The sequence below is a fragment of the Varanus komodoensis genome, unplaced genomic scaffold (assembly GCF_004798865.1).
Source record: "Varanus komodoensis strain SLA01 unplaced genomic scaffold, ASM479886v1 scaffold50, whole genome shotgun sequence".
Classification (NCBI taxonomy): domain Eukaryota; kingdom Metazoa; phylum Chordata; class Lepidosauria; order Squamata; family Varanidae; genus Varanus; species Varanus komodoensis.
The window spans coordinates 5,058,867-5,075,532 of record NW_025336088.1 but is presented as its reverse complement, the minus strand read 5'-3'; the positions used below and the strand labels follow the sequence as shown (position 1 = coordinate 5,075,532).

At 44.7% G+C, this 16,666-nt stretch overlaps 1 protein-coding gene across 3 annotated transcripts; it reads left to right on the top strand.

The window, feature by feature from the left end:
- Positions 1-6,349: 6,349 nt before the first annotated feature.
- On the top strand, positions 6,350-15,418 carry LOC123031711 (keratin, type I cytoskeletal 15-like). Of its 3 annotated transcripts, XM_044446948.1 has the most exons (8): positions 6,350-6,955; positions 10,240-10,322; positions 10,599-10,755; positions 11,432-11,593; positions 11,996-12,121; positions 12,968-13,188; positions 14,230-14,255; positions 15,276-15,418. In XM_044446948.1, the coding sequence occupies exons 1-8, from the start codon at positions 6,350-6,352 to the stop codon at positions 15,416-15,418; spliced, it is 1,524 nt and encodes a 507-aa protein (XP_044302883.1). The 3 variants fall into 3 exon arrangements, with proteins under 3 accessions (XP_044302883.1, XP_044302885.1, XP_044302884.1); XM_044446950.1 differs by lacking the exons at positions 14,230-14,255; positions 15,276-15,418 and having other exon boundaries at positions 6,350-6,677; positions 6,753-6,955; positions 12,968-13,192; XM_044446949.1 differs by lacking the exons at positions 14,230-14,255; positions 15,276-15,418 and having other exon boundaries at positions 6,350-6,689; positions 6,753-6,955; positions 12,968-13,192.
- Positions 15,419-16,666: the final 1,248 nt, after the last annotated feature.

Genomic DNA, 16,666 nt, shown 5'->3' with positions numbered 1-16,666 from the left:
TGGGCAGATCAAAAATGCCTTGAATAATAGCATAAGTGATACTTCAGACCTGCATGAGATTAAAAAAAGAAACTGGCTCGGTAGGTGGTATTCATCTGAAGCCCATCAACAAAACCATGATGGCCTCAGAGTTTGCAAAAATGTACATCTATGGAAACATAGCCACCTATCCTAAGAATGGCATGCCAGACAACAACTGATCGTGAGACTTGTCCTGATGTTTGCGATAAAGAACACAGTGGCACAGAATAAAAGGCTAAATGTTGCATAACTGTAGAGATGCCAAGAATCACAGGAGAGGAATCGTTATACTGTTTACAAGGTTTGCAAAATTAATGGAAAATTAACGGAATGCTTCTTGAACATTCAAGAGCAGCCTTCACTAAATAGCCTGGAACTGTGGACTACAACTCCCACCACCCCTTACCCAGGGTGGCCAATGGTGGTTAGGGATGATGGAACTTGCAATCCAAAACATCTGGATGTTAACAGATTGGGGAAGGTGGCTCAAGAGCAACAAGAACCATAACAGAGACATGTCTCCAAGACAATACTGGCTCTGAATTTTCCCATCCCATCTGCTCCGATCATGTTGTCCGCCAGTTTTAAATATGCCTCGTACCCACAAGGTGCAAGGTAAGGACCCAGAATGGGAGAAGGGCTTAACTTCCCATGCCATAGAGTCCCCACTCACTCCCATGGGCCCACCCCATGACATAACAGCAATCATAAGGCACCCAAGAAGCCTAGCCATTGCCCAGAAAAATTCTGGCTGATGAGTAAAGGGGAGAAGAGATGCTGGGAAGCAATCTTCATTGGCCTAATTCAGCTTAGCAAGAAAGCTCCTGCTCACAGTTCTGAGTCCTGATTAAGGAAATACAGATACCTTTGAGCAGAAGACTGAAGCGTGCTTTTGATTTTAATGGAGAAAAACATATCGGCCTGAATCCGAGGCACTGACCTTTCGTACCTGTCCTAATATTGACACAAGTTATAATATTTAACATAAATGACACACATTGAACCAGAGGGAGAGATGGTCTTGTAGCGGTCGCATTTGTTGCTGTCTCCTCATACGAAACATGAGATGTTTCTGTGGGAGATGTTAAAGCTAGCTGATATCCTATCACAGGTCTGATTTATACTTTCTGACTAAGCATTTTCTCACAGGAACAGCAATTATTCTCAAAGGAAGCCTTTTCACTTTCATTAATTGGGTCACTGAAACTTTCTTACCGCTTCTCCCAGGACCAGCCCTACCTTTAAGCAGAGTGAGGTGGGCATCTCAGCTGGTGGGTGCTGCACAGCATGCGGAATGGAGATGGTAGCTCCCCACCACCCAACTTTCTTTCTGTGTCCCACTCCCAGCCTTCCTTTCTCTTGGAGAACAGAGCCGTGTACACCCTTTGACCTGCCTTGAGCTCCCTGAGCTAGTTTGCTGTCCTTTGGTGCAGTAGAAGGCACTGTCCTGTCCCCAGTACTGAAGTAAGACTTAACAGCCAGTGCAGTTGGCTTCTGCACATGGGATGCAGGGAAAAGCAGCTCCTAGTCCTTTGCCTCCGGCACCAAACAGTCATGGGCTTGCCTGTCTCTTCCAGCAGTACAGGCAGTTCAACGGTCACTAAAAACCATGAAGCCAAATGTATAAAGCTGCCCAAACAGAAAAAAAAATCACATAAAGTGGGCTCAGGAGGTGCACTTCTGGAAATAGCTACTCTGCTTTTAATAAAAAATATGATGCACCGCACCATCGTGGGAAGGACTGAGCCCAGGTGACCCTTGTAGCTGCTGCTGTGTTTGTGGTTCAGGTGTGATCCATTGACGGGCAACTTCTAGGATCCTGGTGCATCCCATTTTTAGGCTCCATTGTCTTTAAACTGGTCTTGCACAGGACAGCCCTTCAAATGGCTTGCCCAGTGCCCATTCCTGGCATTATAAAAAAAAAACTAGCTTGCATAATAGCACTTACTTATTCAGCAGAAAGACCCAGGAATGTATGGATTTTGTAAATTCAATTCCATTCTGTCTGCATTCTGCAGATTCTCAGAGAACGTTTGCTTCATCATCTGCCCATTGAGAGATTTTGCGCAAATGCATTCGTACACATTTGTGTAAAATTGCGCTTGTTCAGAACTGCACTCCTAAAACGTGAAAATTCCCTCAAATACACAAATCCCTCCCAAAATGTGCACTTTCAGACTTTATTCTAGTGAGGGAAATGCACATGTTCTGTTGTTGTTACTGTTGTTGTTTTTCATTTTTCTATAATTAAATCTTTGTAAAATTACCAAATGTTAAAAATAACATCAAGAAGAAAATCTGGCCCGCAGATCTGCAGGATCCATGCAACTTGGTAAATGTTAGTCTGCTGTGGACTCCACAGGTTACATTCATAAACATTTGAACTCATTTGCATCAGTCACAGATTTCACCAACATTGCTTGCGTGTGTGTGTGAGTACAGACATATGCATACATGCAATATTTGCTTTTTGGACTATATACATCACAGGCTCATGCAAGAAAACTATGTTGTTCCCAGGGAAACCTGGGGCTGTGATTCTACGAATGGTGCAGGGCATCCATCACAGGGAATTTTCAACAGATTCATCTTACTGCAGTTCCTTGAATATGGGCATCCTATCCATTTTAGCCATTGCACTTAAAGGAGGTATACCTATAAAACCTATATATATTTGCATGCAGAGATAAAATTTGTGCAAAATTAGTAAGAGCCATGCTGGAAACTTCAAGGAGGGCCAACATACATTTAATGCATACCATATATTATACCTTTTAACAGTTCTAATATATTGAAGCAATTCTAATTGGATTACAAATTCCCAGCAGCTTGGCATGGTGGACAAATAAGCACTGGCCAATCCAAAGATGATGTTGCAAGAGCCAAAGAGTTCAATCCTAAACAGGTTTAGACAGAAAAAAAATCCTATGACTCTAGGGGCTGTAGAACTTTCTCTCTCTAAACATACATAGGATTGCAGTTCAACTGTCTTTGTCTTCAAGATGCAGTTCTTAAAACGATGAATTGCATCAACAGGGTTTGAATAATAATTAACAAGATCAAAGCAGGAGAGATTAAACCTCTTCCTCTTTGCAGTGGTCCAGAGGAAAAGCTTTCCTGTAAAGCTAGTCTTTGCAGTAGCAGAAAATCCCGCATTGGCATCGATTCCTCCCAATGCAAATAACAACTTTTGAAGAGGGATTGTCCTTAAAACCACAGTAGAAGAAGAAAGGACTAAATTCTTCCTTCACACATCCTGCGATCCCTTTAATGTGTTGGTCCTCCCCGCACTGAAACAATTAGTATTTTAAAAAATTGCGCCTTATATCCGAAGAGATTTTGTCTTCCAGCTTGTGGCTGGGCAGTGATGCTGATGAAGCCCAAACGTACCTGTGTCTTGCTATAAAACCAGGATCTCCATTGGCCATTTACTCACCACTCAGTTTCTGGTTTGTCCCCTACATTTACTTGGTTCAGGTTTCATCCAACCAGCTTGGGAGACACACAACAACGCCACTACCATCCATCTGTTCCATGGCCAGTTTCCAGATGGGCAAAACAAGAGAATCACTCTTTTTCAAAGGGCCAGATAAAAATCAGCATGAGTTTTGGGTTAATCATGTTCCCACTCAATCAGCCTGTTGGGTATTACAAAAAATTCCCAAAGGTTTGTCTAAACTTGCTTGCTAAGGTCCCAAATCCTTGGTGATATATAGATTTGGCGAGACATGAACGACTATCAATCATTTTCCTGGCATGTCTGCAGATGCTCCATGGCCAAAAGCCAAACTCCACTTGAGACATGTTTTCCAAACCTGGAGACACAATGCCGTGCTTTGGAGACTCTGGCAGCCACTTTTCTGTCAATGCCTGCTGTGAAGTTGCTAGTGCTAGTTCGGAATCTTAAGGTGTGGCCTAACAAAAGAGCCTGGATATAGATTTTGATTCCCAGGGCACAAAGTACCAACTTTCCTTTCCCTTGGGTGGAACTGGAACTATCCATAGGTTGATGAGTCAAAAAGCCGCAGATAGTAAGATCCTTTGCTCTGTCAGCATACCTGACTAATATGCCATTGACTAATACCAAAACTCCCTATTTTTTGGTTTCCCACTCCATCAAAAGTAAACTATGTTCTTAAAAAAAAAAAAACCCTGAAGGGCATATTCTGTCATAAGAAGAAAGCATTTAAACTTTTCAAAGACAAGCAAATACTAAAATCAGTGTTGGAGCTTAACATTTTAAAGGTAGATACTGGAACTTAAACACACCTAGGCATCCAGCCTTCGGAATCCAGTTTTTTGGATCAACTGTGATCCTTCAGACAAGAAGGAAGAATACTTTGCACATGCTTAGTCTGTTACTGCATGCTCAAAGGCATGTGTGCAGACAGGTAATTTATTTCAAAGGGATTTACTCACAGGCAGATGTGCCTAGGATGACAGTCTTTTACTCTTTCACATGCTCAATGCCATATTTACCCCAGCTTTTCCCAAATCTGGTGACATCATGACCGGTAGGACTGCAATTCCCATCACCCCCAGCCAATGGCCATGCAGGCTAGGGATGATGACGATTACAGTCCAATATCTCTGGAAGGCACCTGACTGGGGAAAGCGGAATGTGATCTCCAAGGGCTTTCTCATTCCACTTAATTCAAGGGAAAGTTGGGAGCATTAGGTACCAAGAGAAGCACAGGCAAGTTTGCTCCCTTGGTTGGGGGGCTGGGAAGGTCCCCCCACACATGAGCTCCTGAGCTCATTCACTGCAGACCTGGACCAAAGAGTGCATGTCAGTTTACTCTTGTGTGCAAACTAGTCAACATCACCCACATCAACACAACCACCCAGCAGCTCCTGTGAGCTTTTGCCGCCCCAGGCTTGGATGTCGGAGCAGAGGTCTTAGGGGGGCTTTCCTAATAAAATTTAGTGAATATTTCATGCTCCTGTGCATGGTGGACATCCCTCCAAGCTTGGCATCATGAGTCTGTACGGGCTCTGAAGGATGCCCCTTCATGCAAACATATGCATGCTTTTCATCTGTATATCCCAGCATCTCTGATTCAAGGGGAAACTCTCCTGGGTGATACATTTATGCGTGGCGGGTGGAAGGTAAGTGTGCTTAACAAACTCCCAGATTATATTTGGAGAACCTGTGAGTGGAGCTGGAGCTAGGCAAGGTCAAGGCATTGCCAGAAGACAGAAGAAGGACTCTAAAACAGACCCCCTCCAGAATGTGGTGCCCCCCAGATGTGTTGGACTGCCACTCCCATCCTTCCCATTCAGCATGGGCATCGCTTGATCTATGGATCTTTAGTATCCTTTCATGTCAATCCACAGATTCCCATAGGAAGCTGCAAGCTCACAGATACTCAGCAACAGATGTGTCTAAGTGCAGATGTCTCTAAGCAGCCAAGCACTAACCTATTTGGACACATGTTTGGTGCTTGGTTGGAGGGGGAGCTGGGACAGGGGATGATGGACTGATTGGTTAAGTTTAGAAGGGGAACGTTTGAGGAATGTTGTTGCAACAGTGTCACACCGCTGCAATTTTCCCCATTCCCACTGCTGTCTCTTTTCTGATTCTGGATTTTCAGGCACCTTGGTCAGAAAGTTGAATTATATGTCATAGCCTGAAGAAAAAAAAACGTGGTACTGATTGAGGGTATAACTGACAGGGAGCTTTTCTCACAAGAGCCCAGCTGTAATAAGAGGATGCAAAGTAAATGCTGGACTTCTCGTCTCCAGGGCTTGTAAAGGAGATGTTGTGTGGATTTTGGTAATGAAACCATTGAAAAATGGGACACGTGTGGGGTGAGGGTGGGGAAAGAACAAAATACACGAGCCATGGAAAAAGTGCGGATAAGTGAAGGGGGATTTCTGCTAGAAAGAACCTTTTTGTGAATGTGGCTAAACATGGTGTTCCAATTACTGCAGAAAAGAGATGTGCTTTTTTGTGTGGGTGCCTTTTCCTTTGGGTGAAACATTCAGAAAATCAGAGGAAGATGGCATCCCCATGACAAGTCTGCACTGTTAGGAAAACAAGTCAGTCTACCCGGAAAGAGACGTCTGCCCACCTGTTGTTTAAAAAATACACTCAAAACACGGCCCATCTTGAGACGAGCCGCTACATTTCCAGGCAATTGCATTATTTAACTTAGCCTCACCCAGGAGGGTGTGTTTTGGCAGGGTGTGCTTTCTGGTGGTGGAACAGAAAACGCCCTCTGAGGAGTATAAATGGGACCAGGCAATGTTGCAAAGAGCAGCTTTTTCCTACTGAACCAAGCCGAGGAACGTTCTTGCACCCGAACTTGCTTTCATTGCCCCAACCATGTCTACAGTTTACTACCGCAGCTCCTCTTCCACTCATGGTGGCAGTTTGGGTGTTGGGGGCGGCGGCTCCAGCCGCATGTCCAGCGCCCACCTTGGATCATCCAGCATCCATGGGGGAGGTGGTGGCCGCATGTCTGCTTCTTCTGCTAGGTTCGTATCTTCTGGAGTAGGACTTGGAGGTGGCTATGGATGCGGGATTGGCTTAGGAGGAGGCTATGGAGGTGCCTTAGTTTCTAGTGGAGGAGTTGGCTTTGGTAGCTGCTACGGCGGTGGTGCTGGTGCAGGCTTCGGCGGTGGTGCTGGTGGAGGCTTCGGCGGTGGTGCTGGTGGAGGCTATGGTGGTGGCTATGGAGGAGGCTTTGGTGGTGGATTCGACTTCATGGGAGGCGGCGGTGATGGAGGCCTCCTTACTGGAAATGAGAAGATTACCATGCAAAATCTCAATGACCGCCTGGCTAACTACCTGGACAAGGTGCGAGCCCTTGAAGAGGCAAACACCGAACTGGAGATCAAGATCCGTGACTGGCATAACAAGCAGGCTCCCACCACCCAAACCAGGGACCTCAGCCATTATTTCAAGACCATTGCGGATCTTAAAGACAAGGTAGGTTCACTCAGAAGTGGTTGTGTCAATGATGGAAGGTCCTTTTCTGCAACTACCGTCTCTGCCTGCCAATATTATTGCTTGAAGTGCCAAATGTAACAGACATAGGGCATATTTATTTAGCATTTTAGATGCTTTTACTCCATATTTCTATAGGCCTAATTAGAGGTGGCCTAAGTGCACATAGGAAGCAAAATCAGTACAACTGATTCGCTTCTTTTTTTCACGTGGATCTAAGAAATAGCATATGGAATAGCAATATGTGCGTAAATGCATTAAGGGGGCAAACCTATGCATAGAGCGAAAAAGGTCCTATAGCTCCCAGCATCCCCAGCCTGGCTGGGGAATGCTGGGAGAATTTGGCCTTTTTTCTGCCTAACATGCCTAACTCCAAATGAAATTCAGACTGAGACAATTCAGCTTGTGTGCCCTAGAAAGGCAAGCAAAGGGAATCAGTGAGTCATCATTCACTATGGTGCTTAATTAATTGCAGCAGAGCTATAAAGGGACTGGGATGCTACAAGCCAAACTTGATGAGATGCTCTTTGTGTAACTAGCAATTGTGTGGAAAGCTGGTAGGTAGGTGGAGGGGTCATCCAGTGGGTTGTGAAGGTTTAAGTGCTGGAAGGGGCATCTGGATGAGGCTCACTGGCTGACTTTGGGCCAGTCATGGACTCTCAGCCTGACTTAGCTCAAAGGACTGGTGTTGGGGTAAACACGGAGCAGAGAAGCACTATGTGTGTAGCCTGGGGTTCCTCACAAGAGGAAAAAAGGAGGAGTTTGGTTGCAATATAACAGTAATAATAAAGTGCACCTCTGAGATCCTGAATGAGATCCTTGGCCCAAGCCCACCATTCCTGTAGAATGAAAAGTGGGTAAGGCACTTCTGAAATAAAGCGTTACTTTCTGAAAGTCAAATTCAGACAACTGCTAGTTGTATGCCCCCTCTAATTTGGACCTAACTTCCCCTGCTTAATTTCTACGTACTGTTAAAAAAACAAGTGGACCCCGTAAAGGTGCTGGCAAACCTATTCAGGGAGCCTATAGTTGTAATCTGAGATTTATCATTATTCTAGTCCATATTCTCCCTCCTTCTGTGTGTGTCTGTCTGTCCAGCCTTGGGCTAAGCCCTTGATCCAGAAGTATTTGTCTTTAATTCTAGTCTGAATGATGGGGCTGGAGGCTGGTTGTGGTTCATCAATAATGAAGGAAAGGCACTCTGTATAAGCTCAGAGGAAAGCATAGTTACTTCATACTATGCAAGTCATTAGGAACTGATCTGCTCATACATGCAAGCTGAATTCACCCTAAATTGCATAATATTACCATAAGCTGTTCTTCAGGCTTTTCTTAAAGCAAAGCTCCACTAACATTAGGATACTTGACTGCAAAAGTGAAATAGGCCATCCTGCTTTTTATCAGCCACACAGGGCTTTGCTATGCAAAATGATTCCCAATCCCCTTCTCATTCATTCTTACAATGTTAACGTGATAGAGATTATTTTATTTCCCATTAGAGAGTGAGGTATTGATATACTGAGTGCAATGAACTGAACAAGAACAAAAGGAGATAAACCTAAATCCTATGAAGACAATGGAACCAGGGTGCACTGTAAATGCATATTCCCAGTGGATTTCAATGGGAATGCCAGGCTTTTGTGGGAAAGGCCACTCATGGAACTGGTCTGGAAGTAACACCAAAAGGGTTTCCACATATTTGGATCAGGGAGGTCATGGAATTTTGAGAGTGAGTCACAGCTGCTCTCATGAAATGGCTGCCATGGTGGGAGTACCCCTTCACAAAATGGCTGCCTGGCTGGGTGCGGCCAGTCACAAAACACCCAATTCTCAGAAAATAAACTGGTGAAACTAGAAAAAGAACTTTTCAAGAGTATATGGACATAGTTGAGTCTGAGCTGCAACACACAAAACCACTTTTTGAACTCCAGTGAAGATGATGGTGGAGGGCAGCCCTTCCCTCTCAGTGTGCCAGCCTCAACGTTAAACAAAATATTTTAAAGACACACTTAAAGGAAATTAAAATGGGGGGGGGCAGGTCTCTACAGAGGTGCTCACAGGCAGATTGGACCCACAAGAAACACACTGTAGACTCCAAGACTAAACAATGGGTTAGTATTATGGGAATGAAGCTTAGGTAGACCTGAGGATCTCATGCTGGCCCTCCTGCTGGCACAGTTGCAAGCTAGAGTGGATGTGTATGCTTTTAGTTTAGAGTAAACTATGCTGGCAAACTATGATTAAATGTAACCAGGCCCAGCTGAAACAAGCCAACTTCAAACCATAGTTTGAATGTTGGTGTGTATCAACAAAACATAGTTAAGATCAACCACAGTTTATTAAGTGCAGATAGAATCTTAATCCAAGAAATAAACAAAAGCTGCTAATCTCTTCTTTGCTGGCATACCAGTGTAAGAGAAGAAAGGGGAAGTACATGGGCTATAAGATTGCTCTCTGCTGATTCCATACTGACTGGAGCAGAGAGTGCAAAGCCATGTCTTCCAGGTCCAAGTCCAACAATCAGTCCACTGAATCACAGCCTTAACTAAATTTTTTAGCATAAAAGCTGTGCCAGGGTACATTCCAAACAAGATTTAAAAAATATTTTTAAAGGCTTTGCAGTTGAGATGCAACTTTTAAAAACTGTACTTGCATTCATTCAGCTGTAGTGGCATATAAAGGGGATAGCATTTATCCCCTTGCCTGAACCAGGAATTCTAGTCAATATACATGGTTCAATACACAATTGAGAATGCAATTGTGCATCTCGTGAATGAGGCTGGCTGGAGCTGGGGGTCAGACTAGATGGCCTGGGAGACCCCTTCTGATTTGCTCTGTTTCTATGTTTCTATGTCAAGAAGTCAGCTGGTCAACTTTTCTGGCATTGATTAAATCCAGCAAACTAATGCTAATGTGACCAAATGTTCTATAGCAGAGTTCACTATTTTATTTTATCTTGTTCCATGGGATCCTAAAACTTGCGCCTGGGCATGAAAAGCATTAGCTTGGTCAATTCCTCCTCTGAAAAATTCCTGGATAAAACATTGTAAAATTTAATTTTAGATCCATCAGTCTAGAAGATCTACTACCCTCTTGCTGTGTATTCCGAATTACTACTGTAAATTATCATGACCCTAGAGATCTGTCCTAAATTAAGAATTATTATTATTTCTCTGCCTTCCATTAATGCATTGAATACATCTTCAGTTAACTAAAGGTTTTGCCAATGCTTACAGATATTCTTTTCTTCTCTTCCCTTTTGGTAGATTCATAATTGTACAGTTGACAATTCCAGGATTATTTTGGAGATTGACAATGCTAGACTGGCTGCTGATGACTTCAGACTGAAGTAAGTTTCTCATCGTTTTTGTTTTCCATTTCTGGAAATAATGAAGGGAACTGATGGGAGGGAAGAGGACAGAAAGGATGAACTTGATCAGTTCTGTGGAGGCGATGTTTAAGGCATCAGCTAAAGAAGTATGTTCGAGAGGGTTGGGGAGGCAGCCGGTTCTATGAAGGCAAGTCTCCAGGAATATGGATGGCAGAATTTGCAAAACCTACCAGGTATTTTCACCAGCACCAGAACCCGTTCCACCCTCCTGACTCCTTTCTCTCAAACCGGCAGATATGAGAATGAGCTACATCTCCGCCAGGGAGTTGAGGCTGACATCAATGGCTTACGCAGAGTCCTGGATGAACTTACCCTGTCCAAATCTGACTTGGAGATGCAGATTGAAGGTCTGAAGGAGGATCTGGCCTACCTCAACAAGAATCATGAGGAGGTGAGTGGAGGAAAAAGGAGGGGAGAAAACCCCAGAGCCTTCGGGATGCAAAGTGTGTACTTTCCTTATGGGCTCTTATGGAATAGACACATGGTCAAGATAAGACAACTACATAGGCACACATTCAGTGGTCTACAAAGTCACCAATGGCAACTCCAACCTTAATTCTGGCAGCTAGCAGGAAAAGAATTCTGCTATGTTTCAGTACAGGAGAATAGGATATTTTTAAAGCTATTGGTAAAACTGCTGAGGGCTTTCAAAATGGCGCTAGGCTGTCACTTGTGGCGATATGCAGCTATTAGTATAAAGAGCCACAAGAAGCAGTCGCTGTGGATTCAGCCTCTGTCATACACACCTGCAGCCACTCTTTTCCTAGAAAACCCCTTCACTGGGCATTGGAATGCCACCCCTTTAGCTTTGTGGAGCAAGATGGGAGAAAGCCAGGCCTTCCTGGGTCTCAGAACTAATAGCTGGCTTCCAACCCCCAGGCCAAATTTATAGGCCCTACTGCCCCCCCCCTTTATAATAATCTTTGCCTTTGTTCATGTGAAGGCAGTTGCCTATACTACATAGCGAGGCTTTCACGAGCACGACTGCATACAGATTGCTGAAAAAATGCACTCCATTACGATTGAGAAAATCCTTATTGTGTTGTCTCAATTCTTGTCCCACCAAGTTAATGAAAGAGTTCAGCACCCAACTGACTGGAAACGTCAGTGTTGAGATGGATGCCGCACCTGGAATTGACCTCACCAAAGTTTTGGCTGACATGAGAGAACAATACGAACAACTGGCTGAAAAGAATCGCAGAGACGCAGAAGCTTGGTTCTTCACTAAGGTAAGCTCTTCTTTCCTAATGATTAGGTTTATTCCTCAGGGGATCATCTATTGATTTAAACAGGATTCATAACACTTTAATTGCCATGAGTCTCTCCAAAGAATCCTGGGGATTGTAGTTTAGTGACACATCAGAATAACATGTTAAAAATTCCTCCTTTCTTCTCCTCATAGAAGTCCAAGTTTTCCTGGAAAGGAGAGATCACTGGGAAAATTGCAATCCAAAACTTACTCCCCTGGGGTTAAATAGACAAGTATGGGATTGCCAGTCTATAGTGTAGAACCTCCCCAAGGTCCATATGAAATCCAATAAGTATTTCTGCCATGACTTTTCTTTTCAAACTAAACTTCATAGACACTTCCCAGTCATATTTTCTTTGCTTTTTAATTCTCCTACCTCCAGACTGAAGAACTGAACCGCGAAGTTGCCACCCACACTGAACAGCTACAGAGCGGCAAGAGCGAAATATCTGAACTGAGGCGCAACATACAGAGCTTGGAGATTGAGCTGCAGTCACAACTTAGTATGGTGAGTTTCTAGATCCTTGTATGAAACATGTGCGTATAAGGACAAGAATTCTCCATCCAGGGCAGAGTCAGTCCAGCGGCACCACTAGTGAAAAACATGTCTGCCACACACAGCCACCCAAATATCACAAGGACGAAACAGGAAAGGGGGAAGTGGTCAGACTGCCTTCCCATTACATGGACTGAGATGCCTGCAGCAAGCAGTGCAGCAGGAACCTGGCGAATTGTGCCCCCTTCTTGCAACTCCTGCCAGGAGGCGTGACTGCTGCCTCCCCGCCACCAGCAATGGCATACGTAAGAGCCCTGCCAGCCACCCCCCTGCTGTAGCATGGGCCCAGGGCTTCTGCCTGCAAGACGGGTGTTGGCTGGCTGGCTGGTTGCTCTGTCACTTGCTTGGTCAGCCAGCCCAGGTGGCCCCTTGCCCACCCGCTTGCTTGATCCCACCTTGTGCCCCAGCCAGGAGGCTCCCTGCAAGAGCCCTGAAACTGGAGCAGAGGGCAAGAGCAAGTGGGTGGCTGGGCAGGACCAAGCAGCCAGCTGGGCCAGCTGGCCAAGCAAGCTCAGGAGCGGCTGGCCTGTTGGCTGCATAGGTAAGCCACCTGGTCAAGCAAGTAAGACAGTTGGTGGGCGAGTAGGGCTAGCAGGAAAATATCTGGGGCTGGGGCAGGGGAACATCCTCCCATTGTTGATTGCTAATATCGGCAATCACATTCTCATAAGGACAACACATGAGATGCTGTTAAAAACACAACTGATTCTTGGTCTCCCAATTGCGATTAAGCTCCATCATGCAAAGTAAGTGTCACCATGAAGGTTCCTAGATCCTCTGATTTTTCTTCCCCACTAGAAAGCTGGCTTGGAAACCAGCCTGGCAGAGACGGAAGGACGCTATTGCGCTCAGTTGGCTCAGATCCAGAACTTGATCTCTGGTGTGGAAGAACAGCTTGCGGAGCTGAGGGGTGACATGGAACGCCAGAATCAGGAATACAAGATGCTCATGGACATCAAGACACGGTTGGAGCAGGAGATTGCCACCTACCGCAACCTGTTGGAGGGTCAGGACTCTAAGTAAGTGGACTGGGCAGTAAAAATGTGCTTGACGGGGCAAGAGAGACTTGAAGGCCTCATCCTACCTTGTGCCTTTTAGGTGTGCATCTAAGATTTAGCTAAGGGTGGACCTTTATGTGTAAGGTGTGGCTATGAGAAGTGGCTACTTGTAGAGAGCACTTGTAGAGAGCCAGAACTCTTGGCTGTTTCTGAGTGTCCAGTCAGGGACAAACCCATGATGAAATGAATTACTGATTATTGGCATGCCCCGTAAGACTCCTCACTTGAAGATCTGGGTCAATATTCTTAATTTTTAGAATGGTTAGGTAAATTTATATTCATGAGGAATAGCAAGAAAGTGAAAAGTAGCATGCCCATTGTTCAAATGACAAAGATAGGAGGACCTTTGTCAATGGAAAGCAACATCAGAAGTATCTTTTACCCAACTACAGTGTGAAGTCAGATCAATCAACAGAGCTAGGCTTCTGCTAGACTCCTGACAGATAGCTGAAGAGTGGCCCATGGTTTTTGGGAAAACTGGAAGCAATGTCACAGACTCACTGAATCCAACCTGGATTTGCTTAACTGCAAGGAATCTGCATGTGGTGCTCTTGCAAAAACTCAATAGCCAAGTCTGAGGGGGTCTCTAAAAGCAGGATCCTCATCAAAACAAATTCCGAAAGCAGAACCATGTGGCGATTTGCTAAAACGTAGCATTATGCTTGCCTACTCAGGTCATGTATGAAGTGGGAATTGGTAGGTTGGATCGGGAGCCTATGGCAATATGGACAACTGTTTATGGATCCGGTGAGGGCAGCACGTTGGGCAATGGAGGAATGACACTCCGAGGCTGCAGCCTTGCATCAGTTCTGGGATAAGCCCCACTGAATGTCCTCCCATGTTTGTGAGGCACGGGCAAACATTCAGTGAACTAGAATAGTTCGGTTAACTATTTATATAACCAGAAAGTATCAAGCAAATAGAGCTGTAGTAATTAGTCTTCACCGTATAGCATGTGATCAAGTGCTTTATTAATTGTCCTCCCCTTTTTTCCCGTTGCAGGCTGTTGGCATGGTCTTCAAAAGACGGTAAGAACAGCTTCCATTGTACTATAACCTATAGGTTGAAACTAGGATCAGGACCCAAGTCAAGCCATACTTAGAGTAAACTCATTGGAATCAATGGGGATATAAAAGAACATCAGTCATAAAGGGACATATAGGCACTTGACTAAATCTGGAACCAGCCCATGATCTTAATGGTAAAAGCATGGCTTCCAAAGTTGGCCTTTGTGTCAGGAAGATTCATTATGCTGCATGCCTTGAGGAAGAGTGATGGTTCAGAAGTCAAAGATATTCTTTGCATGGAGAATGCCACAGGTTCAAAATCTCTTGTGCTTCTAGTTAAAGGATCTGGAATGTTAGGGCTGTCAAAGGAATCTGGCTGAGAGAGTAGCGTTCTGGGTTTAGGACCTATGTGGCCAACACTGGCATTGGCCAAACAACACATTACATTAAATACGCACCGTGTTGCTGAGGGCATGTCTTCCTTTTAAATTCAGATGGGAAATGTTGGACATTTTAAGAAGTGCGCATTTTAAAAAGTGCGTATGTTTTAAAGTGTACATTTTGTGAGTGTGAGTTCAGAAATTTATGAACATTGTCAGAGAGCATTGGCTCCTGTATACATTCTGGATTGTGCATGGAGCATTTCTGCATGATTTCAGAATGAAAACAGAAATCTCAGAAATCCCTAGGTGGGAACCGTGATGCAGGAAGTTAGCCTCCCCCTTGGTGCTGCAGTTCTGACAAAATCTGCCACCTTCTCACGTTGCAATTGGCCATGGGAAGGAAGGAAACTGATGTGTGACCTTCCCTAAGCTGTAAGCTTATTTCTAAACAAGGCTGCATGGAGTCCTTGCAAACAAACACACACACACGCACCTCTTCTTGAACCGTCATTAGATTAGGAGATGCCAGCTGTGCATCAGTAATTCCTAAGCATATATAAACCCCAGGAGTTGTTGCTGTGAGCTTTCCTTGGCATGCGTGAGATGCAGGGGCCTGCTGGCATTTTGTATTAGCATATCCTCCCTTTCATTGTCACAGCATCCCATGGTGGGGGCAGCACCTCCATCACCTACAGCTCTGGTCCCAGCGGTGGCATGAGCTACAGCAGCGGCGGCGGCGGCGGCAGCACCAGCATCACAACCAGCAGCAGCAGCACCAAACTGCGCTCTGGCAACTTCTGAATCTCCTGAGGACCAGTGCTCCGGCGCTGCAAGCTGCGTGCATCTGTGGGAGACACCCTCCTGTGCTTTCCGCTTTCCTGCCAAGTATGGAGCATTTGCAGAACGCCCTCGCATCTCTAAGAGAAACATCCTTCCACTCGCACGCGTGTGCCTCGGCTTGGCCACTCCCTTTATGGTGTCTTCGTAAAAGCGCTGCCTCTCCCCTCCCATCAGACGCACCTTTCTGTAATGCTTTCAGTAATAAAGGAAATCCCCTGTGGGCTTTGTTTTTGCAAATAAGTATGTGTCCGGTTGTTTGTTAATTGCTCTTTCGGCAGTGGTGTTTTGCAGCTTGGCAGCAAACCAGCACAAGGAAAGCTAAGACTGGGGAGCACTTGCTTCCAACCCACCTTTTCATGCCCAGACTTGAAAGGCAGAAGCTGAAATACAATAGATGCATGGAACGCAAACTGCACGTTCCTTACAGCCATGTTAACTTGCCCTTCATCAGTTTCTTACATCTAGTTTTTTGTTTTTCCTAATAACGTCTTTTTCTTTGTGACACATGGTTCCCCAAAGGAAGCAAATAAAGCACCTAACGACATTTCTTGGTACCTAGACAGAGATCTTAGAATCCAGGTGTAAAGGCCAATCCTCAATGGGCGGGTAGGAGCCCTTATTTCTTTTATGTCAAAAAGAAAACAACATGTAAAAAATCTTGAATGGCAACTGTGTTAAAAGGTCTATCGGTTTGTTTGAACTAATGGGCATCGCAAACAAATTTGCAGAATTTGGCAACTTTACAGTGTCAGACCCTTAATCCCTTAAAGTTGCCATCTGGCTGATTTCTAAGTCCAAGCACCATGAGGACTGTCTATGCAACAGCCACTCATTGGTACAGTATTCAACTGCATTTTGGCAAAGGCTCTGCATGGCAGAGTTGAACTCCAGCTTGGGAATGGCATCATTACAGAACATTTAAACAGTCAGGCTTCACAGAGAAAATGAGGCATTATATGCAAAGGGATGCAGAGGTTTCAGCAGTTGGGTTAGCATAAGGGATGCTGATGTTGCCTGTTTCACTTTCTATTGTGTTCACACTTTTCCTTCAAGTAGAAGTTCATTCAGTCCCATTTCTGCATCACATTGCAATTTTTTTATGAATGTGTCCATAAAATCTGGAATGCAGTTTTGTAACTAAGCTTCCTCCTAACATATGCCCCTAATATATGCCTTTTTGTACACTATATTCTTCTAATGCAGGATGTT

Excerpts from the sequence above, each read along its gene's own strand:
- LOC123031711 (XM_044446948.1), top strand. The coding sequence starts at position 6,350 with ATGTCTACAGTTTACTACCGCAGCTCCTCTTCCACTCATGGTGGCAGT. Across the intron at positions 6,956-10,239 it reads TTGCGGATCTTAAAGACAAG|ATTCATAATTGTACAGTTGA; the intron begins GTAGGTTCACTC and ends CCCTTTTGGTAG. Across the intron at positions 14,256-15,275 it reads GGCATGGTCTTCAAAAGACG|CATCCCATGGTGGGGGCAGC; the intron begins GTAAGAACAGCT and ends TCATTGTCACAG.